The sequence below is a fragment of the Carya illinoinensis genome, chromosome 8 (genome assembly GCF_018687715.1).
Source record: "Carya illinoinensis cultivar Pawnee chromosome 8, C.illinoinensisPawnee_v1, whole genome shotgun sequence".
Lineage (NCBI taxonomy): Eukaryota > Viridiplantae > Streptophyta > Magnoliopsida > Fagales > Juglandaceae > Carya > Carya illinoinensis.
In genome coordinates, this window is record NC_056759.1 from 11,918,575 (window position 1) to 11,943,682 (window position 25,108).

At 37.6% G+C, this 25,108-nt stretch overlaps 2 protein-coding genes and 1 pseudogene across 2 annotated transcripts; all 3 read left to right on the forward strand.

Moving 5' to 3' along the window:
* Positions 1-605: 605 nt before the first annotated feature.
* On the forward strand, positions 606-7,035 carry LOC122318399 (kinesin-like protein KIN-14I). Its single transcript, XM_043135699.1, has 19 exons — positions 606-1,064; positions 1,252-1,418; positions 1,519-1,662; positions 1,948-2,184; positions 2,284-2,355; positions 2,707-2,775; positions 2,996-3,067; positions 3,215-3,346; positions 3,439-3,520; positions 3,623-3,718; positions 3,831-4,001; positions 4,086-4,192; positions 4,297-4,475; positions 4,614-4,775; positions 4,886-5,139; positions 5,247-5,410; positions 5,512-5,709; positions 5,986-6,473; positions 6,578-7,035. The coding sequence occupies exons 1-19, from the start codon at positions 932-934 to the stop codon at positions 6,708-6,710; spliced, it is 3,060 nt and encodes a 1,019-aa protein (XP_042991633.1). The 5' UTR covers positions 606-931; the 3' UTR covers positions 6,711-7,035.
* Positions 7,036-9,573: 2,538 nt separating this feature from the next.
* On the forward strand, positions 9,574-10,481 carry LOC122318400 (major strawberry allergen Fra a 1-3-like). The gene is made up of 2 exons (XM_043135700.1): positions 9,574-9,757; positions 10,186-10,481. Exons 1-2 carry the CDS (start codon positions 9,574-9,576, stop codon positions 10,479-10,481), a joined length of 480 nt encoding a protein of 159 aa, XP_042991634.1.
* Positions 10,482-15,778: 5,297 nt separating this feature from the next.
* LOC122318401 lies at positions 15,779-23,786 on the forward strand (annotated as a pseudogene).
* Positions 23,787-25,108: the final 1,322 nt, after the last annotated feature.

Genomic DNA, 25,108 nt, shown 5'->3' on the forward strand with positions numbered 1-25,108 from the left:
ACTTTAGATTATAAAAAAATATTTTTATGATAAAAATTACAAAGTAGGGTAATTCACATCCTACCAAAATAAAAAATGTTATTTCTACCGATAGTTAGGTTTCATTAAGTCCTGATATTTTTTTTAATTTAATAATTAAGTAAGTATTTTTAATTAGAAAAATACTAAGATCATTGTTGGTGGCTCCTGCGAGAAGTTATTGTTGGCCTAAATTTTTTTTTTAATGATTAGGAAATTTTTTTAATATTATTATAATTTTTTTATTTATCGCTCGGAGGCATCAACGATATCTGTAGCACCATCCTTTTAATTAATGTTATAAAACTTTTAAAAAAATGTTTAAGAAAAAAAAAATCTTTTTACACTTATCGGTAGCCGTATAGGTACCCGTGTCGGTGGGTGTAGCACTGCGCCACCAACGTACAAATCTCAAGCTGAAAATCCCAACTCCCACCCACTCTCTTGAATCCTGATGGCTTTTAACGTAACCTTCCTTCCTTGACCACCTCTATCTCTTCCATGACTGCGCGTAGCTTCACGCGAATGTCTCGATTCCTTTTCAGAACCCAAAAAAGAAAAGAAAAAAGAAAAGAAGAAACAGGTTCGGAGAGTAGCTTTGGGTAAAGATAAGCGAATATAAAGGCAAAGGCTAAAAACTGAAAGCGAAATGAAAGACAGAGAAGTCTAATGGAGAATGTGACTCTGTAACTCTCTGTGTGTTCGTGTAACTGTATGTTCTGCGTATTGTGTTGGTGATAAAAAGAAGCCTTCAAAGGAAAACACCACCCACCCACCAACAAATAGCATATCTGAGACTGTGAAAAACCCAAACCTCCATTAATCTTCTACATCTTCAAACGAGCCTCCAGAAGATCTTTTCATCGTATATAGTTAATGCTAGCTGCTGGTTTTTCTCTCGGATTTTGATGTGATGGCGGCGAAGACGACGACGATGGAGGGTGCATTGTCATTTTCGGTGGCGGATGTGGTCGAGGATGTACTCCAGCAGCACGGGAACCGCCACAGTGGTTTTGATCTCGAGTCTAGAAAAGCTCAGGAAGAAGGTAATTCTTTTTCTTTTTCTCTCTCTCTTTTTTTCCCTCTCTTTTTGTTTCTTCATCTTTCATTTTTTTGTCTCGACGTACAAACGGTGAAAGAAAGATCTTTCATTTTGAAACTCGAGTTTCGATGCGGTGTTCTATAAGATGATTTCAGTGAGACTGTTTAGTTGTTTTGTTTGGGAATTGGCAGCGTCGAGAAGAAAAGAAGCGGCGGGGTGGCTGAGAAAGATGGTAGGTGTAGTCGCGGCGAAGGATTTGCTGGCGGAGCCTTCGGAGGAAGAGTTCAGGCTTGGATTGAGAAGTGGGATTATTCTGTGCAATGCTCTCAATAAGGTTCACCCAGGAGCTGTACCCAAGGTGTCAACTTCATCCTTCATATTCGTCTCAATTTTGGGTCCCTTTTACTTAGTTTTCTTTTTCCTGAATATGGGAAACTTATGTATGTAATTGGTTTCAGGTGGTGGAGAGTCCATGTGATTCTGCTCTGATTCCTGATGGAGCGGCATTGTCGGCTTTTCAGTACTTTGAGAATGTGAGAAATTTCCTCGTGGCTGTGCAGGAAATGGGAATTCCTACTTTCGAGGCATCTGATCTGGAACAAGTATGTATTCAGGCATTAGGATCATCTTGATTTCCTAGGACATTCAACGTAGAATTGTTAAAATGTTTTCTATTGTTTTAACTTAACCGATTTAGATTTTCCTATTTAATTCTACAATTCGGTAACTTATCGTTATTTTTCTTTAGTTAGGAAATTTATGTTACTTTCAATCTAGTTTTCACATACACCAGATGCTTAGGATTGAATGACCATGGTGCTGGAGTAGAACTTTGTGGAAGAGAGTATCTTAATGGTAAATTTTTAAATAAATTTGTTAAATTTCAGGGAGGAAAATCTGCAAGAATAGTGAATTGTGTTCTGGCGCTTAAATCCTACAGCGAATGGAAACAGACTGGGGGAAATGGGGTATGGAAATTTGGTGGAAGTGTGAAACCCACCGTGTCAGCCAAATCTTTTGTTAGGAAAAATTCGGAGCCTTTCACAAATTCCTTGTCAAGGAACTTCTCAATGGGTGAGAAATCTTTGAATGCGCTGTCCTTCGACATTGAGTCTAATAAAATGGTCGGTAAGCTTAACTCTTCTTTTTATTTATTATTTGATTTGTCTTATTAATCCGAAAGGCATAATTTCTTTAGAATTTATTCATGTTCTTTCTTGCAGCCTACAAATTGTTCATTGAGTATGCTTGTTCGTGCAGTTCTGCTAGATAAGAAGCCTGAGGAAGTTCCAATGGTGAGGATTAATATACTCCCTGCTGTAAAAACTTGTCGAAATTAGCTAAGAAAAGTTTGCTAGTCAAGCTGGGCTAGTAGGATCTGTATCCATAACAGTGTGCAAGTTTGCGATATTAGAAGCCTACCATGATAGATTTTAGGTGATTTTCACCCATCATGGTTATTCCATTCAATTCCATTACCATGAAAAATGGAAAGCTTCATGAATGGACTGAACTTGTCCTGTGAGAGGAATGAATACAAATACCATTACAACTGCTACCATCACAACTTTGAGAGTGCTTATAATTGCTACTTATCCTGCTCTACTAGTTATTTGTGAATTATATTGCTCCTCTGTGTGAAACAGTTGGTGGAATCTGTGCTAAGTAAGGTTGTGGAGGAGTTTGAGCATCGTATTGCAAGCCAATTGGAGCTGGTATGTTAATGTGGATTAAGGACCAATTACGCATTCAAATGTGTTTGAAATTCCATGTAATGTGAAGAATTAATGCGAATTCTAAATCACCAAAACTTGGTCTCTTGGTTGGGTCGTTACTGAATTTTTGTCCTTTCCTATTTTCCATTATAACTTAATCGTTTCTACCAGTGTATGTATCTGACTAGTTATTTTTTATTGATTTCTTGGCAATCCCTAGATGAAAACAACTCCAAAAGATATGGCCTTGTCTCATGGCAACAGATTGAAATTTGCTTCAGCTGATAAAAAGGTATTCTGTTGTTTCTTACCCTCTGAACAGGTAGCTAATTAAAGGTTAAAGAATCAATAAAATAGGCACAAATTTTATGTCAGAGCCCATGATCAGAATACTACTTGGATTTCTGACATTTTATTTTGTGTTGCTGTGATATTTCAGACTGAAGACAAAAATGAAAAGGTGAGAAAGAAAGAGGAATTCATCCAAAAAACCTATGTTTCTGACGAGAAATCAAAAGGGCAACTCCTGAAACAACAAATGGCCTTTGATCAACAACAAAGAGACCTTCAAGTATGAGCAATGCGGATGTTTCCTCCATCATTTTTGCTTTTCCTCTTTGTTTAACTGCATAGTGCACTAATTCTAATTTTATTTTTTCATAGGAACTAAAGCATACTCTTCACACTACAAAAGCTGGTATGCAGTTTATGCAGATGAAGTTTCACGAAGAGCTGGACAATCTTGGTATGATTCAGCAAATGAATTGTTCTTTTCTGTCCTTTCTGTAGGGGTGTTTGAGAATAAAAAGGAACTTTGTCTTATTTGAGCTTGCACATTTCTTTGTAGGTATGCACATTCATGGTCTAGCTCATGCTGCTTCTGGGTACCATAGAGTTCTTGAGGATAATCGCAAGCTATACAATCAAGTGCAGGATCTCAAGGGTAAGAAGATAAATGGTAGCCTGCTTGGGGTAAAGGAAAGAAGGAACATCACTGAATGCCTAAAGCTTGAGCACTCAAAACGGATTAATGGTTACTTGTTTTGTTTGATCAGGAAGTATTAGGGTTTACTGTCGAGTGAGACCCTTCTTGTCAGGACAATCCAATCATTTCAGCATCGTAGATTATACAGAAGATGAAATTATCACCATCAGTACACCATTGAAGCATGGGAAAGGCCAGTCTTTCAGTTTCAATAAGGTCTTTGGGCCATCTGCAACTCAAGGTTGATAGGATTTTCATTCATATGCTTTTGACATTCTATGATCTTAGCATTACTTTTACACTTGTTTTTCCTAATGTATTGCAGCGGAGGTCTTCTCTGATATGCAGCCTTTGATTTGGTCTGTTCTTGATGGTTTTAATGTTTGCATATTTGCATATGGCCAAACGGGATCTGGAAAAACTTACACCATGGTAAGACTGTTAGGTTTAGCTCTGGAGATATGAAACGCATGTGCAATGCTGTCTGTTTGTCAAATTATGCAAATGTGGCTAACTTTTGTTGTTTACATCTCCAGACTGGACCCAAAGAGCTTACAGAGAAAAGCCAAGGAGTAAATTATAGGGCTTTGAGTGATTTGTTTCATTTAGCAAAGCAAAGAGAGGAAACTTTCTGCTATGATGTTTCTGTTCAGATGATTGAGATTTATAATGAGCAAGTCAGGGATCTCCTCATTATTGATGGAACAAACAAAAGATATCCTTTATAATGTATTTGTGTCTGTTACTGACATTCAAACGGTTTTCTAAATCTCATTCAAATTTATAGACTTTGATTCTCTGCCACTCTTCCCCCCACCCCTCCCACCAAAAGGCTTTCCTTAATGGTTGATACATTAGAAATTCGTAATAATTCTCATAACGGACTTAGTGTACCAGATGCAAACCTTGTGCCAGTGTCATCAACGTCTGATGTTATTGATCTGATGAACCTTGGACAAAAGAATCGTGCAGTGGGTGCAACAGCCCTAAATGATCGTAGTAGTCGCTCTCATAGGTAAGAACACAATTCTTTGCATAGTTAAATCTATGGATTGGTCTATAACAATGCTTCTTATTGGCTGATTTTTTTTTTTTTTTCGGTTCGTTTGAATTTTCAATTTGCAGTTGTTTGACTGTTCATGTTCAAGGAAGAGACTTGACATCCGGAACTATTCTCCGTGGTTGTATGCATCTGGTTGATCTGGCAGGAAGTGAGAGGGTAAACAAATCTGAAGTGACAGGAGATAGGCTCAAAGAAGCACAGCATATAAACAGATCTCTGTCAGCTTTGGGTGATGTAATATCTTCCCTTGCCCAAAAGAATCCGCATGTTCCTTATAGAAATAGCAAACTCACACAACTGCTCCAAGATTCACTTGGTAAGGTTAAACTAACACATTTCTCCAAAGAGTTAGTGAGGAAATGTACACTTCTTTTTTTTGGAAAGATAGGAGGTATGATTTTGGTGTTGTAACTACATTTTTAGGAGGGCAGGCCAAGACACTGATGTTCGTTCACATAGGCCCTGAGCCTGATGCTATTGGAGAAACAATCAGTACACTTAAATTCGCAGAGAGAGTTGCCACCGTCGAGCTTGGTGCTGCCAGAGTAAACAAAGATAACGCAGATGTCAAGGAGCTCAAAGAACAGGTTCTAATATTTTCTGTCACCTGTGCATTCTCATAATACCATGTAAAAGGGCCTTGTCCATTTGTATTAGTTTTCGACAAATATTTTGAATTCTTCTTCAGATTGCCAGTCTTAAGGCAGCACTGGCCAGGAAAGAGGAGCCGGAGCACATGCAAACTTCTGTTTCTCGAAGCTCTGAAAAATACAGGATGAAACCTAGTGGGTTATCTCCATTTCAATCTAAAAAGCAGGATGCAAGTTTTCTGGGAGATCAAAATAGCTGTCGGCTACCAATGGGTGATGTTGGCAACAATATTGAGGTAAATAATTTTCTCCGATCATGACTTGATAGATTCTTATCATTTCCATGAAAGTAATTTCTAGTATGCACACTGTATTTTTTTAATTGACTTTTTCAAAGTGATGTAAATTATACTATCGATTGAAGTGCTAGTGTGATCCCAATGAGTAGGATAGAAGGATTTATTGCCATTTATAGACTGGCAGATTTGCATCTTTTCCTTTTTCCTATATAAAGTTATCCAGTAATTAGTATTGCGAACCTCAACATGAAACGACACGAAATGATTCTGCAGGTCCTTAGGAAATCTGCCTTGAGGCAAAAGACACAAAGTTTTGATCTTGATGAGCTATTAGTGAATTCTCCTCCCTGGTCTCCGGTGGGTAGTAATGGCCGGAACTATGGAGAAGATGACATGGAAATGGGATCGGGTCAGTGGGTTGATAAAGTCATGGTAAATAAGCATGATGTAGGCAAAGTTCTGAACCCTTTTGGAAGTTGGGCAGAAGATAATGGGGACTTAGCTGATGTATTTTACCAGAAATATCTCCCAAATTCTTCCCAAAGTTACCCACATCAATCCAATAATATGTTTATGGGAGGCAACCAGTTCAATGTCACTAGTACTGATGAAATGGATGAACATGATGCCACCACCAGTGATTCTTCAGAGCCAGACTTGCTTTGGCAATTCAATCATACAAAACTTACCAGCATGACGCATGGAATTGGAGCAAAACCCAAGAAATCCAATCCAAAGCCAGAAAAGAGCCCAGAACCAAGGTAACCACAATTGATCTTTCGTTAGCATATACCATTTAGTCCTTTTTTAATACCGTCCGCCAGGTAAAATTAACATTTTTCTGACAAGTTGTCAACTTCTGCAGCAAGAATACCAAGGCTTCTCTAGGCCCTTCACCTTTAGGGAAACTATCAAATGGGGCGGGGGCTCATCTGCAGCGGAGTGGGAAGCTGCAATCTTCAATGGAGACGAAACGCAAAGCTGGCAACAGAAAATAAAAACTTGACACACTGGTTATTTCCGATGCTGTTCTTTCTTTCTTCCTTCCTTTATTTTCCATTTCTTTGAATTTGTTGTGGAGTGAGAGAGAGAGAGAGGTCTTACTATATCGTCTTAATTTTTTATTTTTATTTTGTTATAATCGTAAATAGTTAAATGCAGCAATAATTACAGATGGCTGTAATCCCCACAGACGAGTTTATTAATTACTGATGTGTTTGTATATACTTCCCAGAATATTATTTGTAATTAATGGAACATAAACCCAAAAACCATTGGCTAATTGAAACAACACAAAGGTGCCTCCAATTTTCTGCTAGTCAAGTTTTCAGGCTCTTCAAGGTGGTCTTTCTGCACTGACTTCTCTATTTATGGAGCAAAAGATTTCAATTAAAACGCTCAGGATTTAATCTGCACATCAAACAACTAGTACTGTTTATCCGGGATTTTTTCAAACCAATGAAAAATGGGTACTGGGTATACCAGATTTTTTTTATGCGGTTCCGGTTCAGGTATACGGGCACCCGCCTAAAGAAAAAATTATTCTAAAATCTAACCCCACAGAATGATCTACCAATGTAATACATTATTTACGATAAATTTTAACGAGAATACTATAGTTACAAAAAGATTTCATAAAAATAACTAATAAATTTTTATAATTTCATGTAATACGTTAGATTTATTTTATAATAAAATAATTTTATAATTTGAGATACTATATTAAGTTATGTCAGTTTATAGATTTATTTTTGTGAAATCTTTTTTATAGTTAAAGTATTTCTTAATTTTAAATTAATGAATAAAATATAACGGTGTGTGACATGGAAGTTCTTAAAGAAAATGAGACCCGTTCCTACAAGTTGGAATTTCCCCTTACACATTTCAAATCAAGCCACAATGTGGAAAACCAACTACCTCAGTTAGGCTTAATGAGTCATCTCATCTGGAGGGCTGAAAGCAACATTCTCCAAAGGAGTGCGGTGTTGGCCATTTTTTTTTTTTTGAAATAGACTTCAATTCATGAATGAATGAAGAAAGTTACAGCTGTGACCAATAAGTTCAGGTATAAACCCTGATTACAAATCAACTACATATCGGTTATACGTTCCCCCGCCCATAACTTTCATTGTGTCGAGTATTGTCTAAAAAATTTCAAAAGAAACTCTCTAAAGACACAGCCGTTTTGAGATGTGAGGCTCTGTAAAAACAGAGATGTCCCTCTCGACTTGTCTATGAGAAAAACACAACTCATAATCCCCCACCCTCCAAAAGAGGAGGGAGATTTTCACCCTCATCCTCCAAAAAAGGATAGGGACTAAACTACCCTTATCCTCCAAGAGGAAAGGGAATTGCCTATTTCAAACTTTTTATTTAAACTCTAACAGACAAAATAAACTAACAAGGAAACTATACTGTCCACGCCGAAAGCTCCTTGACTGTCTGCCCCACTTTGTCCCCCACTATCCTGCTACCTGTAACTGCCTCCAGCCTGCATCCTGCCACATCTTGCAACTTGCAGGTAAGCAACAAACAGCTCCAAAGAGCAACCGACGAGCCATCCTCAAAGCACAACCAGACAAGCACACAGGCAACAGAAGAACTTCATCGTAGGCCCTTATTACAGATAAAATAAACACCAGGAAAACATAAAACCGAGACTAAACAACCCAACGGCAGGCCTCACTGCCTCCTTAACGCTTAAAATATACTAGCCAAAAACCAAAAGAAAGACTAAAACCAAATGAAAGAACCAAACTAAACAGAAAGACTACCCGAAAAGACTAAACAGACTAAAACCGTCTGTAAAAACCAGACTATAACCTTACTGTAATCATAAAAACCACCGTCACCGATCCCCTTCTCCGACCACCATCCATGAAGAAACCTCCAGGAGCTATGGCCGGGCTCCACCCCAGAAAAGGCACCTTAACCCCTCATGCATGTTTACGTGCAAACCGAGACCTCTGTTTTTTATGGATGAAACAGAGTCCTTAAAACTCGCCGAAATGCATCCCAAACTTAGCACGCAAATCTTCACCTCCGAGAGCAAGCCGTAACCTCGCTCCCATCGTAGATCCTCCACAACCGTCCCCTCAGCAGACCAATACGTCGTGTAAACCACCCAAAAACAATTGGTCAGGGACACCCCTTAGCAAACCAACTATTGCCATACGCACCCGATATCCCCCACCGCCGTCGTATAAGTTTCTCCCTGCCCAACTGCGTGTTTAGTGGAGGTTGAGGACTCGGGAACTAGGCCTGGTGATGGCCATTCACCCCATCAGAGACACGGCCACAACTTTTATTAGCAACCCGGATGGTTAGCTTTGACCATACCATGCCATGGCCAAGAACGACATCAAGGCCCTCCTTCACATGCAAGCATCACTCCGTCCACTGCGGGATATAAAAAGAAGGATGGCTTCGGGCTTCTTGACCGGGAGGATGGCTTCCACCTCCAAACTAAAACTTTATTGTAAACAAAAAAATAAAAGCACAAATAGAGGAAAGGAAACGGAAAGGAAAACAGAGAGATGGTCCCTCAGACGGAAACTCGGCCTTTGTTTTTCTAGAGAGATGGAGGAGCTTCTCTCTCTAGTATCGAGACTCTCTTTACATCGATATCGTAGTTGTCAATTATTCTGTAAAGATTAATTTATTCGTAATTAAGGGGGCTTGCGGTGTTGGCCATTGAACTTTGACCCACGACCCTCACATGCATTAATGTACTCGGTGACTCTCAGTCTCTCAGTACTCTATATAAACCAATGTCACTCTTCTTTGTTTTCACATATCCACAGCTTTCAATTCTAAACCTAATTCATATTTCTTCCCGTAAAAACCAAATTTTAGGACAACATGGGTGTCACCACATTTACCCAGGAGTTCACCACTTCAATCGCCCCAGCCAAGTTGTTCAAGGCTTTGATTCTTGACTCTCACAACCTTGTCCCCAAGCTCTTGCCCCAGTCCATCAAGAGCATTGAGTTTATTGAAGGCGATGGCGGTGTCGGTAGCATCAAGCAAACCAACTTCCCTGAGGGTTTGTTACTTTAACACACTTATAATTGGTACCCAAAATCGAAAAATGTTATATCCTCTATCTTACTCTTATCCTACTAGTATAATGACGTGGCAATATGTATCAACTATTGAGTCGTCGTTTAAAAAAAGAACAATGATATATACTGTATTATTATCTTATTTTCATCTTATTATGTAAAATATGACACATTTATTACTATTGAATGATTCTCAATGATGATAAATATGTCACATATTATATAATGGGATGAAAGTGAGATGATAGTGTAATGTATAGAATTTTTCATTAAAAAATAAGAGTTGTTCTAGCGGTTGATATAGATAATACCGCAGTTAGCCTATAAGGTAAGATATATACTGCATAAGATAACTCTGCATTACGAATGCAAATAACAAAAATGGCATGTTGTGCTTGAATCTTTGCAGGGAGTCACTTCAAATACTTGAAGCACAATATTGACGAACTTGATGTGGACAACAATGTGTGCAAGTACAGTTTGATCGAAGGAGATGTGCTGGGTGACAAGCTTGAATCAATCTCATACGAGGTCAAGTTCGAGGCTTCAGGTTCAGGCAGCGTGTGCAAGATGACAAGCCACTACCACACAAAGGGTGAGTTTGTGATTAAGGAAGAGGAAATTAAAGAAGGCAAAGACAAGGCCCTTGGGTTGTACAAGGTTGTGGAGGAATATCTCCTCGCAAACCCCGATGTCTACGCTTAAAATGTTGTGTTTTCTGCTCTAGTTCCTGCTCTGAGCGTGATATTTTTCCTTTTTCCTCGTTGTTTTTGTCTTGTTTCTTCCTTCCTTAGCAGAATGCCCTCGGTTTGTTTAACAAAAAGCCTGATATTGATAAAGCAATATTGTATCATTGGATTTCGTTTTAGATATATGTTTGTACTAAATCATGAATCAATTGCAGACCTCAAAATTGTTCTCAATGTATGGTTCTTTTGAGATAGGTTGATTTTGTTTTTGTTTTTGTCAGACATCGGGACAAAATATGGACCATAAAGAATAAAGCAGGAAAGCATAAAGCAGGAAAGCATAAAGCAGAAAAGCATAAAGCAGGAAAGCAGAAAGAAAATATATTTCTAGTATATTTCGCCCCTTGTCCTTTGTACAACAGTATCCATATTTATAGAGATATTTCTCATAACAGAAAATCATCACCAAAATGATCACACGGCTCTTATTACTTCAGGTTGTTAGGATAGAAAGTTCTAGAGCTTTGGACAGCTGGCGTGCCATCACTAGAGCTCCTAAGTGCCACTGTGTCACACTCCTTTTGTGTGTTGGTTGTGTGCTGCTGTGATGCTGGAAGCAGAGTAGTCTTGTGCTGCTGTGATGCTGGAAGCAGAGTAGGCTCAATAGCCCCCCTCGAGTCAAGCGGCACCGGAGAGATGGTGAGGCTTGATCGAAGTAAGTTGAACCTAGCTGTTGACAAAGGCTTGGTGAAGATGTCCACAAGTTGATCCTTGCTTGAAACAAATGAGACTTTCAAGGTCTTGGCAGCAACGCGATCTCGCACAAAATAATAGTCAAGTTCAATGTGTTTGGTGCGTGAGTGCATTACGGGATTAACAGATAAATAAGTTGCCCCAAGGTTATCACACCAAAGAGTTGGTGGTGTGGATAAAAAAATGCCAAGTTCTCCAAGAAGGGATTGTAGCCAAATTAATTCACATGTGGTGTTGGCTACTGCTTTATACTCGGCCTCAGTAGAGGATCGAGCGATGGTTGGTTGTTTCTTGGATCCCCAAGAGACAAGATGAGAACCAAAGAAAACACAAAAACCACCGGTGGATTTGCGGTCATCAGGGCACCCGGCCCAGTCAGCATCAGAAAAGGCAGCTAAAGAAAACTGAGATGAGACTGAAAAGTGAAGACCAAAATGAGGGGTTAGACGAAGGTAACGCAAAATGCGTTTAACTGCTTGCCAATGAGAAGTGCGAGGACAGTGCATAAATTGGCAGACTTTGTTAACAGCAAAAGAGATATCGGGACGGGTGAAAGAAAGATACTGCAAACTCCCAACAACACTGCGATAGAGTTGAGGATCTTCAAATGAAGATCCATCCAAAGTCGTGAGTTTGGTTGCAGTGGACATAGGTGTGGACACGGGTTTTGAATGATGCATGTTAGTGCGTGTGAGTAAATCAGACACATATTTTGATTGAGACAAAAACAGACCCTGACTGTTTCGAGACACCTCTATTCCTAAAAAATAATGGAGTGCGCCGAGATTTTTAACTGGAAATGAAGTGCGAAGTGAACTAATAAAATCAGAAATGAACGATGCACTTGAACCAGTGACTATAATGTCATCGACGTAGACTAAGACATAAATCGAAACAGAGGAATTACGATAAATAAACAGGGAAGAGTCAGATTTAGAAGCATGAAAATCAAGAGCTAATAATTTCGAATTTAATTTAGAGAACCAAGCCCGAGGGGCTTGTTTGAGTCCATAGAGAGACTTACGTAACTTGCAGATATGAGATGGATAGTCAGGATTTGCAAACCCCGGCGGTTGATGCATATAGACAGTCTCCTCCAAGTCACCGTGTAAGAAGGCATTTTGTACGTCCAACTGATGCAAAGGCCAACCGGAAGAGACAGCAATGGAGAGGAGTAGACGGATTGTAACTGGTTTTACAACAGGACTATAGGTTTCAGAGAAGTCAACTCCAGCTTGTTGATGAAAACCCTTGGTGACAAGACGTGCCTTGCACCGCTCAAGGGAGCCATCAGCTCGCCGCTTAGTTTTAAGGACCCACTTCGAACCGAGAACGTTAAGGGAGGAAGAGTACGGAACTAAATCCCAAGTCCGGTTATGAAGCAGAGCTTCGAATTCGGAAGCCATGGCGTCGCGCCATTCAGGATACTTGGAAGCTTCTGTGAAGGAAGTGGGTTCTTCAGGCACGGAAGAGGAAACCGAGGTGGTGAGATGAAGAGTGGGTTTCGGTGGTGGCCACGGAACAGTTCCATCTGTGCGATGAAGAGGTTGATGAATGTTATTTTTAGATCGGGTCACCATGGGATGAAAAGACAATGCATTGTTGTGCTGAGAAGATGAGGGCAGTGAAGATGGCAGCGGCGTAGGAAAATTATCAGAGTAAATATGAGAAGTTGACCTAGCAGAAGGAGAAGAGGCATTCGGACTTGAGATAGGTGGACTTTGGGCCGAGACTCTGTGAGTTTCTGAAGGTGAGTTATTACGGAAAGAAGATGAGAGGGTGGGCTGAAGGGGCCCAGTGGAGGAAGGAGGGGTCAACGAATTAAAAGGGATTGAGAGAGGGACGACTGAAGAAGGCTTAGGCCCATGACGTAAGGAAGAAGCAGAGTCTTGATGAAGAGGTAACACAGAATTGACTGAAGAAAAGGGGAAAACTGACTCGTGAAACTGAACATCTCGTGAAGTATAGACACGGCCTGTAGGTAGATGAAGACACAAATAGCCTTTGTGGTCAGGGCTATAGCCGATAAATATACATGGTTTGGATCGGTAATCCATTTTATGACGGTTAAAGGGTCGCAAATTAGGCCAACAAAGACAGCCAAAGGTGCGAAGAAAATTATACTCTGGGGGCTTGTGAAACAATTTCTCAAAGGGAGACTTATTTTTGAGAAGAGATGTGGGCATTCAATTGATAAGGAAGACAGAGGTTAAAAATGCTTCAGCCCAGAATTTTTGAGGAACCGATGCATGAGCCATTAGTGATAACCCGGTTTCCACGATGTGGCGGTGTCGACGTTCGACAGTACCATTTTGTGCATGTGAGTAGGGACAAGTTAACTGAGACTGAATGCCAAGTTGTTGAAACAATTTATGAAGCGGCTTAAATTCCCCACCCCCATCGGTTTGTACTGAAAGAATACGGGAAGAAAAAAAATTCTGTACAAACTTAAGGAAAGCAGAAAAAATGGTGAAAACGTTGGATTTAGTTTGAAGAGGAAATAGCCATATGTATTTAGTATAGTCATCTACGATAGACAAGTAGAAACGACAACCAGTGGAGGAAGGCACAGGCGCCGGTCCCCACACATCAAGAAATAACAAAGAAAAAGGTGTACTGGACCTAGAAGAAGAGAGAGGATGGGGAAGAGAATGAGATTTAGCCTGAGGACAGGAGCTACAAAGAAACTGACGACTAGTATTATCAACTGGAAGATGAAACTGGTTGATGGTGAATGAGGTGGTACGTGAATTGGGATGGCCAAGCCGTGAGTGCCAGACTTGAGGAGATGTTCTTTCACCGAGCAAAGCTTGAGGAGAAGATGGTGTGGTCGATACATCAGCTGGTAGTACGTAAAGGCCATTCCTAATGCTGCCCCGAAGAAGATTCGCCCGGGTGTGTAAATCCTTCACAAGAAAAAAATCAGAGTGAAATTCAAAATAAACGGAGTTGTCAAGACAGAACTGGCGGACTGAAAGTAAATTGCGTGTAATTAAAGGGACATGAAGCAGTTTGTGAAGGAGAAAATTGCGAGATGAAGAATGCAAGGTGGCTGAACCAATATTTTGGATGGGGAGATTGGAGCCATCGCCGATGCTAACTTGATCGGAGCCCTGATAACTTGCTGAATCCAAGTTTAAGTTGGCGAGGTCTGCTGTGAAATGATTGGCAGCCGCTGTGTCCGGGAACCAGGCGCTAGTGTTGAAATTAGGAGAAGGCAAAGCAGTATAATGGGCAGCAAAAGAACCAGGAGCAGGGGACTGAAAGGCATGGTCAAAGCGGTGATAACACGCTGTGACGAGATGACCAGGCTTCTGACAGAGCTGACAAACAGGTCGTGGTTGGGACTGTGAGAAACCACCTCGGCGACCGCCTCGTCCTCGTCTACCACGAATAAAACCACCACGGGCTCGATTGGAGAAGGAGCTTTGATTGCCTGGAGAGAGTTGGCGAGTGGTCGTATTGGCCGAAAGTGAAGAACCTGCAAGAAGTGAGTTAGTTTGATGTGCAAGCCGAGACTCGTGATTTAAGAGGTAGCTGTAAACTTGTGGTGTGGTGAGAGGCTCGGGTCGAGTGGTGAGGGAGGTGACTAGAGACTCATAATCATTCCCCAAACCAGCAAGGAGATAGATAATGAATTCAGAGGAAGAAAGAGGCTGGCCGGCGTTGTCCAAAACAGAGGCAAGGGAGGTGGCTTTGTGGAAATAGGATGTGATAGAGTCAGATCCTTTTTTTAACGTAGCAAGTTGAAACTTAGTTTGCATTATGTGTGCTGAGCTCTGGGCGGAAGCAGAGTAGTCTTGTGCTGCTGTGATGCTGGAAGCAGAGTAGGCTCAATAGACCATTCTTGAAAGTGCGTAAGCCCATATACATGTGCCATGTCATGTGCAGTTTAAGGGTGCGTTTGAAAATATAACTATTTTCATACTATTTCATTATTATTTATAAATAATTCATTACTATTTTGAAACTATTATTTATAGATAAATTATGATACTTTCAACATCTAAACGAGCCTAATTGTCATGGGTCAATTCTATCAAAGATAATCATACTATTAGTCCCAAAACCCATTTTTCTATAAATATATAGCAAGCTTGTTCTTCCTAATTTGTACAACTGAAGGAGAGGCGTTGGGTGACAAGATTGAGTCAATTTCTTACCATTTTAAGTTCGAAGCTAGCCGTGAGTTTGGCGGATCAGAAAGTTTCAACAAGATGACTAGCCATTATCACACAAAGGGTGACATCGAGCTTAAAGAAACTACTTTCATTTGAATATTAGTTACTAAGATTTAAGAATGTTATATACTATACTATTATTTATCGTCTACTAAAAAATTAGCAAGATGATCGGATTTAAGATGACTTGGGATGATAAAATGAGTGAGCACGAATACATACATGGATACAAAAAATAATGTTAGACTTTACATTTTTTAAAATGAGTAAATGATCATTGCACAACCTATATTTAGCATTATTCTTTATGGATATTGAGTTGAGATTTATTATTAAGGCGAACCTCTTTTCTCGCCGGTTTTGTTCGAAATTTCTTTAGCGTAGTCTCACAAGTCACGACGTTACACAGGGGTCCCGTGTACCCCACCACTCGCCGCAATATCTTTTTTCATTGTCGATCTAACTTCCTTCCAGTTCTCTGTAATCTTCTACACAATCACCACCTTCCCCATCTTGGTCTCACGCTCTCAGCTCCTACGCTCCTTAGGTTCCCTTTTCTCTCTCTCTTTCTATTATATATACATATATGCACGTATGTGTTGTTGATGATTTGGTAGGTCAGGTAGACTGAGAAATGGTGGTGTATATTGTGTCGCGGCGATTACTCGGCAGGTCTGCGGTCGGGGCGTGGCGTTATGCTACGCTATGGAGACCCTATTCAACGTCTTTCAGAGAGGAGAGAGACACTTTCGGGCCAATCCTCGTCCCCGCAGACAAGTTCGTCTCTCTTTTTCATCCCCTTTCGATTCTACAAAATTCTTTGCTTTCCGTCAGCACTTTAAACTATTTTTTTGAAAGCAACGCTTATTCTGTTTTCTTTATCTTATATATATATATATATATATATATATATATATATATATATATATATATTATGAAAGGTTGTGGGGGGCACATACTCAAAGATCATTGCAGAACTTTGAGATTGGCGGCGAGCGTGAACGAATCCCTGAACCTATCATTCGTGCGTTTGGCATCCTAAAGAAAAGCGCAGCCAAGGTTGGTTATTTTCAGCTTTACTCTTTTGATCCTTCAGATTTAGGGCCATTTCTTCCTAAATTATTTGAAATTAAACTTATGTCTGGATATGTATAATTTTTCCTCTACCATTATAGGAATTATAGTACATCGTGTTCTTCTTATTAAATTATATAAGTCAAAATTAGCATTAGACGTATATAGCAGTTAGTTATGTTACTTATTCTTCTGTATGTGTAAAAATAGACATAAGATACATGTAAAAGAGTTAAGATTACTCAATAGAATTTGATACATTTTCTCTCCAAGATTCTTCTGCTCTCTGTTCTTTCTTGCATTTCATTTCTCTTTCGTTCAATCTGATATGGTATCAGTAGAAGTGAACTCTGATATGAATTCAAAAAATTCGGCTTCTGCCAATATCCACTTTCCTTCTTCATATCATATTCTAATCTTTCCTCCTCTCATAAAGCTTTCACACTTTCTATTTCATCTCACAAAGAACCAACATCCTTAAGAGAAGCCATACAACATAATCAGTGGTGTGATGTTATGGCTGCTGAAATCAAAGCTTCGGAAGATAATAAGACTTGGACTCTAACTCAATATGATTACTTAATACAATTCGATGCATTTTCTCTCCAAGATTCTTCTGCTCTCTGTTCTTTCTTGCGTTTCATTTCTCTTTTGTTCAATCCAAGACTTCTTTCAAAAAAATAAAAAATTATATCGAACAAATGTGTTAAATATACTTTTAGTTGCAGTGTTACAGTCATTGGTCGTGATTCTGTAGCATGCTTTTTAAGATGTAGTTAATGTGTTGCGTTGCAGGTGAACATGGAGTACGGACTTGACTCATCAATAGCGAAGGCGATAATGCAAGCAGCCCAAGAAGTGGCAGAAGGAAAGCTAAACAATCATTTTCCCCTTGTTGTGTGGCAAACTGGCAGTGGTACTCAGACTAACATGAATGCTAATGAGGTTAGTGCTGGCTTATGTGTGTGCTTATGGGTTTTCTGATCTGTTATTGGTTCTCTATGGTTGCCATAGACACCCTATTTACATGGCTTGCTTAATTTGTTTAAGTACTTTCATTGAGTGAAAAAAAGTGTGGTTGAGTCTGATTGTCTAAGGGTTCATTGGGAACTGAGTACTGGTAATAAAATTTCAGACGGATGGCCTAAGTCAACAATCATTGTGATAGTGCTTTTGATTGTCCATTAGATATTCTGTTTAAGAGACACCTCACCACAATGAAGAAAATTATGTGTCTGAGCTTAAAGCATCCAACCAAGTGCTCATAATTTCAGGGAGGTGACGAGATGTGGTGTCTTCTACTGATGAAGCGTATGGTTATTTGTCTTTTCCTTGGTATTGAGTTGTAATTTACTTTTTGTGATTAATCATGAATATAATTTTTGTTTCTAACTTCTAGTATAGTTATGTACTATTTCTAGGTCATTGCAAACAGAGCAGCTGAGATCCTTGGTCATAAGCGTGGCGAAAAGTTTGTGCACCCTAATGATCACGTGAACAGATCACAATCTTCTAATGACACTTTCCCTACTGTAATCTTTTTGAAACTTTTATATGGGCTGGATTATATCTAAGCTGATGTGTAGTTGATTTTAGTTTTAGCTGATTCATTTTTATTGCTTGAGATCAATCACTAGCAATTCCTCCCCATGGCTTTCAATCCATGTCTGGTCTGATCAACCTGGTTTCTTGCTGGCTTTTTATTAAGTAATGTGGTTTTCTTGTTCTCCAGGCAATGCATATTGCAGCTGCAATGGAAATCAATTCAAGATTACTTCCAAATTTGAAATATTTGCATACTTCACTTAATTCAGAGGTTTGAAAGTTATTTTGTCGTTCCTAAGCAGAGTGAAACATGATAGTCAAATTACTAGGTTTTATGTGCCATGTTGGATGTTTCATCTTTTGAAATCCCTTATAAATTTGAGAAATTCATGTGGATTTGTCCCTCTGACATACATGTGATTCAACTTTATATTTACTTTTGGCCATATTGAGATTTTGAGAATTTGTGATGTCACCCACCTGTGCTTTTTGGTCTTTTCACATTAAGACCCTAATTTACACTTTTGGAAAGTTGAGAACTAAGTTTCTCACCAGTGGAAAATCGATATCTCAGTCACATTTTCCATCAAGACGAGGCCCTATAATGCTCTGTCATAAATATAATAATAAAAAAAAGATACAAATACAATAAAAAAAATGAAGTAGCAGTTTTTTTTTCTCTATTTATCTGTCTTATATAGATTTATAATATAGTAACAATTAGAAAAATAAAATAAAATAAAAAAGCTTTTAAAAAATAAAGCAAGAGTTTAATAACAAAACACACAAAAAAAAAAAAAAGCTAAGAGAAATAAACAAACGTTTAAACATAAAAATTAAACATGCATAATTTTTATTAAAAAAGATTGAGGGAGGACATCCCCTTCTTTTCACTTCGTAACCCCATGGAGGAGGAGCCTCCCCCAGCAGGCAGGGGTGGTGAGAGTCATTTTGACACTTCGATCCTCCGTGCGCCCGCCCCCCCCCCCCCCCCCCCCCCCCCACCCCCTTTTTTAAGGGTTTGGCTCTATGAATTTTTCTCTTTTTATTGTATTTGTTTTTTTAGCTTTCTCATCGAAAAATATGTTCTTTGGTTTTCTTTTAACTTTTTTGTTACTGCTATTTTATTATTTTCTACTCGTATTTTTATTTTTTTTATTAATTTTATCATATGTGCATTATATGCTACAATTTACATTTTCTGTCAAGAAAATGATGGAAAATGAGATGGGAGGTCTTGGACTCTTGATTTTCTAATGGTGTGAGACTCAGGTCTTAAATTTCCAAAATAAAAAATGAGCTCTAATATAAATAAATAAAAAAGTCTAAAAAGGCAGGCAAGTATAATCATAAATTTCTTAGGCTTCATTTGGATAGTCAATGAGATGACATAATTTGTGAATAATAGTAAAATAGTTTGTGAATAATAGTGAAATGACTTAAGTTAAGATGTTTTATGGGGTTTTGGGAAAGGAGAGAGAGAAAGTTGAATAAAAATTTATAAAGTTAAAATATTGTTAGAATATATATTTTTTAAGATTATTTTTGTTTTGGGATTTGAAAAGGTTTAATTATTTTTTTTGTTTTGTTGGGAAGTTTGGGAAAGTTGTAATTTTTAGGTAATAATTAGATGAAAAAGTTGAAGATTTGAAATTGAAAAGTGTTTGTGTTTGTGGTGTTTTGATGTTGAGAAGAGATGAAAGGATCTTGCAATCCAAACGGGGCCTTAATCTTTATGATGTGAACCTTGCAGCATTAGGTGGCCTTAATCTCAGTGTGAAATGTATTCCCTCATTTCACATTTGTTTGGGGATGTTGTAATTTTTACATTTGTTAATTTCATGTAGTTGATGCCCATTTGCCCGTGCAACTATGTATTCTGTAAGTAACATGAGAAGTTCAGTATAGGCTTAAGCTTTTTTGGTATGCTTTTGATATAACACTCCTAATTCTTATTTTGTTTCAGCAGTCTTTTGAATTCAGAGATATAGTAAAAATTGGATGAACTCACACCCAAGATGCCACACCTTTGACACTTGGGCAAGAGTTTAGTGGCTATTCTACACAAGTAAGATGGCATATCTTGATTGGAAGGATAGATCATGCTTGATGTTTGTTGTGATGGACTGCTCATTTCTTTGTGCTTTTCTTTCAGGTGAAGTATGGAATTGATTGGGTTGTGTGCACTCTACCCCGAATGTATCTGGTTAACAAATCATATTGAAGTGTTAAACTGTTATTTTTCTCTCTCTCCTTTTACATTTCTGACTGGTTGGAGATTTTATTTGAGCAGCTTGCATAGGGTGGCACTGCTGTAGGAACAGGATTGAACACAAAGAAAGGGTCTGTTATTGCTTTAAGGTTGAATCTGTTTGTAACGTGTACTACTCAAAAAACAAGCATAATTGCTTTGTTATCATTCTTCTTATTTGGTTATGCTATGCTTTATCGATGTTCTAACACCTTTTTGTAAATAATGATTTCTAAAACTCTGCCCTTAATGTCTTTTCTTGTTTGTTTTAGGAAAAATATTGGGTTAATTGCAAAAAAATTTCACATTTTTGCAATAATTTTTTTGCAATTTGAGGCCTTAGTTTTTAATTTTTACAAAATTGATACTTGAACTTCAAGACACTCACAAGTAAGTGCCTCTGTTAATTTGCCGTTAATTACTACATGATTGGCACGTGGCATCAACATGCCATGTGTCAGCCTTTGATTGGCTGGCGTGGATATTGATGCCATGTGTCAGCCAATCAAAAAATGACACATGGCCTCCCATCATTTTTCTTATGGAAAATTGGCGAAGGTATCTAATTGCGAATGTCCTAAAATTCAGGAATCAATTTTGCACAAATTGAAATTTAAGGCCTCGAATTGCAAAAATGTGAAAACTCAAGTACCGATTTTGCAATTAATCTAAAAAGAGAAATGTTGTAATCACAAAGAGATCAGACAAAAGTAAATTTACAAACTGGCATGTCTTGATTTGATATGTTAGATTATAAAGTTATTTTTATTTGTAAAGTAGATCTAATGTATTATATGAAGCCATGTCAGCTTGTGGATTTATTTTTATGGTATCTCTTCGTAGCTGTAGGACTTCTAATCTAAAGATATTTCCATATAACTGCTTTCTTGTTTTCTGTATTGCTTCCTTTAAACATTGTTCGAAAAGATGCTTGCAAGTTTTTTCTTTTTTCTTTTTTTTTTTAATGTTTTGCTTGACAATAGCTTCCATTGGCTGTATTTTAGGTTTGATGTAAAGATAGCTGCAGCTGTAGCTGAAGAAACAAACTTAACATTTATTACTGCAGAAAACAAGTTTGAAGCTTTGGTTAGCTTCTAATTCCCTCATTCTGTTTTTCATCTTTCATTTTTGTTATTTTTATGGTGTAAAAATTGATTTTTTTCACTTTTTTGAGCTATTGGTTCTTCTCATATAGTCCCACATGGGATAGAATAACGTTGTGTGCTCATATATACTTTTTGGCAGGCTGCACATGATGCTTTTGTTGAAACCAGCGGATCCCTTAACACAGTTGCTGTTTCTTTGATGAAGATTGGAAATGACGTACGATTATTTGGAAGGTCTGTCTGCCTAACCCTTACATATTTGTGTTATCATATATTTTGAAAGATTTTCAGCGTTTTCTGTGTACAGTGGTCCACGATGTGGCCTTGGTGAACTCATTCTTCCTGAAAATGAGCCAGGCAGCAGTATTATGCCTGTAAAATCTCCTTGTTCCTTATTTTCATTTTTTTACTAAAAACCTCAAATTCCTTTCAGTTGACTAAGCCTATTTTCTTTCAGGGAAAAGTCAATCCTACTTAGTGTGAAGCTCTCACTATGGTCTGTGCTCAGGTAAGTTTATGTGTGCCGATTTTTGGTTAATTAAATTAATTGACCAATGAGGAAAAAAATTAGCACTGGGGGACTCATCAGCAAGCAAGTAGTAAGATGTATAGAAATGATAAGACTTTCCTAATTCTCCTATAGGATTCAGTCATACAGTGCTACTTCTATAATAATTGGTTTTCAATTAATTTGATTCTCATTTTTAACCTTTCCTTAATTGCTTTTTTCCTGAATATCTTTCAGGTTATGGGAAACCATGTAGCTGTTACATGTATTCAAGCCAATGATTGCAAATGATCTTCTACATGTATGTTCTATTCTTGTATTATTATGGTTTTACTTATTAATGTGTTCTGCTGGATGTAATCTCAGAATCAGTTCCTTATTGGAGGTGCTAAGTGCATCCATTGCTCAATGTCAACTGACCACGATAGTATAGGAAAAATCATTTTGTATCGTCAGTGCTTTGGGGTAGAAGTCAGTCAGCCTGGCAGTTCTTTGTAAATTTTCAAGCTTAGGCCAAAAAAGCTAGTTGGGAATTTTGAAAGTTATGCATATTAAAGTGTTAGTTGGTGGACGTGCGTAGAATAGTTTTACAGAACACCATTTGAATCTATGTTCTTAATCTCTTGATGTCTTCAAGCAAAGTCTCGTGCCCTGCTATTATTCCTAATGCATGCACTGTTACGAGCTTACCCAACCAATGATTATGTTCTCTTACTTAGCTAGCGTTTTTGTTTCCCTACCGACAGTCGCTGAGATTGCTTGCAGATGCATCTGCCTCCTTTGAAAAGAACTGTGTGAGAGGAATTCAAGCTAATAGGGAAAGGATTTCAAAATTGCTGCATGAGGTCAGTTGATGCTGGGTACGGAATATAAAACTTGTAAATATTATTCTATGCTCTAGATTTCAGTGCTAATGGACATTTGTTGTTGCTGCTGCTTGGCATTGCAGTCATTAATGCTTGTCACATCCTTGAACCCTGTAAGTTTCCACCTATAGTCTTCCAGTGTTCATGTCTATGCTTCTGCATCCCACTGCTTGGTGTTTCAACTCTTGTCACTGATTCTGTTACAAAAAGTTGGTTATGACAATGCTGCTGCCGTTGCCAAGAAAGCACACAAGGAGGGAACTACTCTGAAGGTATAATTCCTTCTCTTGTCCATGCAATATTCAGTATGTTCCCTTGCGACATTTGAATTTTTGAATGACACAATGCTCGTTCTTGAGTAGTGAGCCTAGTATGCAAAAATCAATTGCTTGTGATATTGTATTTCGCTTGTAAAAATATCCTGTTCTTGTTTGGCATTATTTTCTTTCAGTGCTTCTTGTTTGGTCGATTGGTGCAACATGCTAGTAACCTCGCTGTTTTATTTAACTCTTGGGAAGGATGGGTTTGTCTTTAGGTGGAATATAATGTCTACTGTGGAGCGTTTTATGTTGGTATCTAGTAATAGTGTTTTTGGTGCCCTTTGGATGGGTGAAATACCAGATCTAACCAATATTTAACTCTGCAGGAAGCTGCATTGAAACTGGGATGCTAAGTGGCGATGAATTTGATAATCTTGTAATGCCTGAGAAAATGATTGGCCCATCTGACTGACAAGCTTATCAAGATTTTTAAGCTCCTGATAATTGATTTCAGCAGTAAGTGTCTGATGTTTCATTTGCGCATTATATCTTTCAAACAGATGAATTAGGAATCTAACATACAACAGACACAGTTTTGAGTTACAAACACGAGTATTGCTTCTTATAATACCACCAACTTTTAAATCCAAGTAACTTTAGAACTCAAAAATCAAACCAGGCTCATTCAATACATGCCTGTCACATTAGTTGTGTTATGTGGATATTTCGCCAGTGATGTTATTATAAGAATTAGTCTTAAAGCAATATTCTTGAGGTTGTCTCCGTGGCTGGTCTTGGTCATTGACTCATTAGGGTATTGATGATGCCGGTTGATTTGGTAAACAAGGGGGAAGCCTCTCCCATTTTGTAGTGGTTCGTAGAGAAATCTAAGCGCCATAAGTAAAACAAATGTTCGCTTTTTGGAAATGCATTTGTACTGTCTTGTACGTTAAAGGAGTATCGGAAGAATTAAAGTATAGATTCCGTTTAGTCACGTGTCAAACCGGTTTAAATATATATATATAAATTAAATTTTTAATATTATATAAAATATTTTATATATAGAATTTTTATATATAATTATATATGAAGTTTTTATATATAATTATATATCATATATGAAACAATTTTATATTATAATTTATAACATGAAATTTTAATTTTAAATATGAATATTTGTAATTTGTTTGATCATATGTTATAAGAATTATAGAATAATATAGTTAACTTAATATGTTAGTGTTAATACTATGATATTAGTATAATACGATACTATGATATATATTAGTATTATATTATGATATTATCATAATATTAGAATTTATAGAATTAACACTATAATACTATGATAGATTAATATATAATATAAATTGATATTTGATTAAAATCGAAAAATTAGACCGAACTAGAATCGGTAAAATCGAAAGTACCAGTTTATGAGGGTAATTAGTGTGAAATTAGTTTTTGAAAATGTAAAACTGATATAACATGTTTGATCCCAAAAATTCTATAAAACAGGACCAAACTGGATTGGTTACATCCCTAATTGAAGTGATAGAGTCTATTAAAAAATGTTTAAAAAGAAAAACTTTGGAAATATTTATTTTTTTATGTTTGTAAAAGTAGTGAAATTCATTTAAAGTAAAAAAAATGTTATAGTGTTCCTTTAGTTTCAATAAAAATAGTGAAATCCTCTCATAGTTTGATGAAAGAATAATGATATATACAAGCTTTAAATGTACAAGTTTCGTGTAGTGATATATGTTTTGAATAATTCTTGATATAGTCGTAAAGTGCATAAGTGTTGTGCAATCATTTTGAAAAAAGAGTAGGGTTCACTTTAAAAAAATTACATTTGTATCGTGTGTATCTTATATTTATTCATTTTTTTTCAAAATGATTATGCAATACTTGTGTATTTCATGACTGCAAATATAATTTCTCTTAAAAAATAATGGTCCCACTATGAAAATATGTGAAAAACTCAATTTTCTTAGTAAGATCTAATTTTTTACAAAGGCTTGTGTGAAATTTGTGTATTTAAAAACGTGTCTCTAACATTTGAAAATTATGTTGGAAAAATTGAGAAGTAATTATGG

Excerpts from the sequence above, each read along its gene's own strand:
- LOC122318399 (XM_043135699.1), top strand. The coding sequence starts at position 932 with ATGGCGGCGAAGACGACGACGATGGAGGGTGCATTGTCATTTTCGGTG. Across the intron at positions 1,065-1,251 it reads TAGAAAAGCTCAGGAAGAAG|CGTCGAGAAGAAAAGAAGCG; the intron begins GTAATTCTTTTT and ends GGGAATTGGCAG. Across the intron at positions 4,193-4,296 it reads CTGGAAAAACTTACACCATG|ACTGGACCCAAAGAGCTTAC; the intron begins GTAAGACTGTTA and ends TTACATCTCCAG.
- LOC122318400 (XM_043135700.1), top strand. The coding sequence starts at position 9,574 with ATGGGTGTCACCACATTTACCCAGGAGTTCACCACTTCAATCGCCCCA. Across the intron at positions 9,758-10,185 it reads GCAAACCAACTTCCCTGAGG|GGAGTCACTTCAAATACTTG; the intron begins GTTTGTTACTTT and ends GAATCTTTGCAG.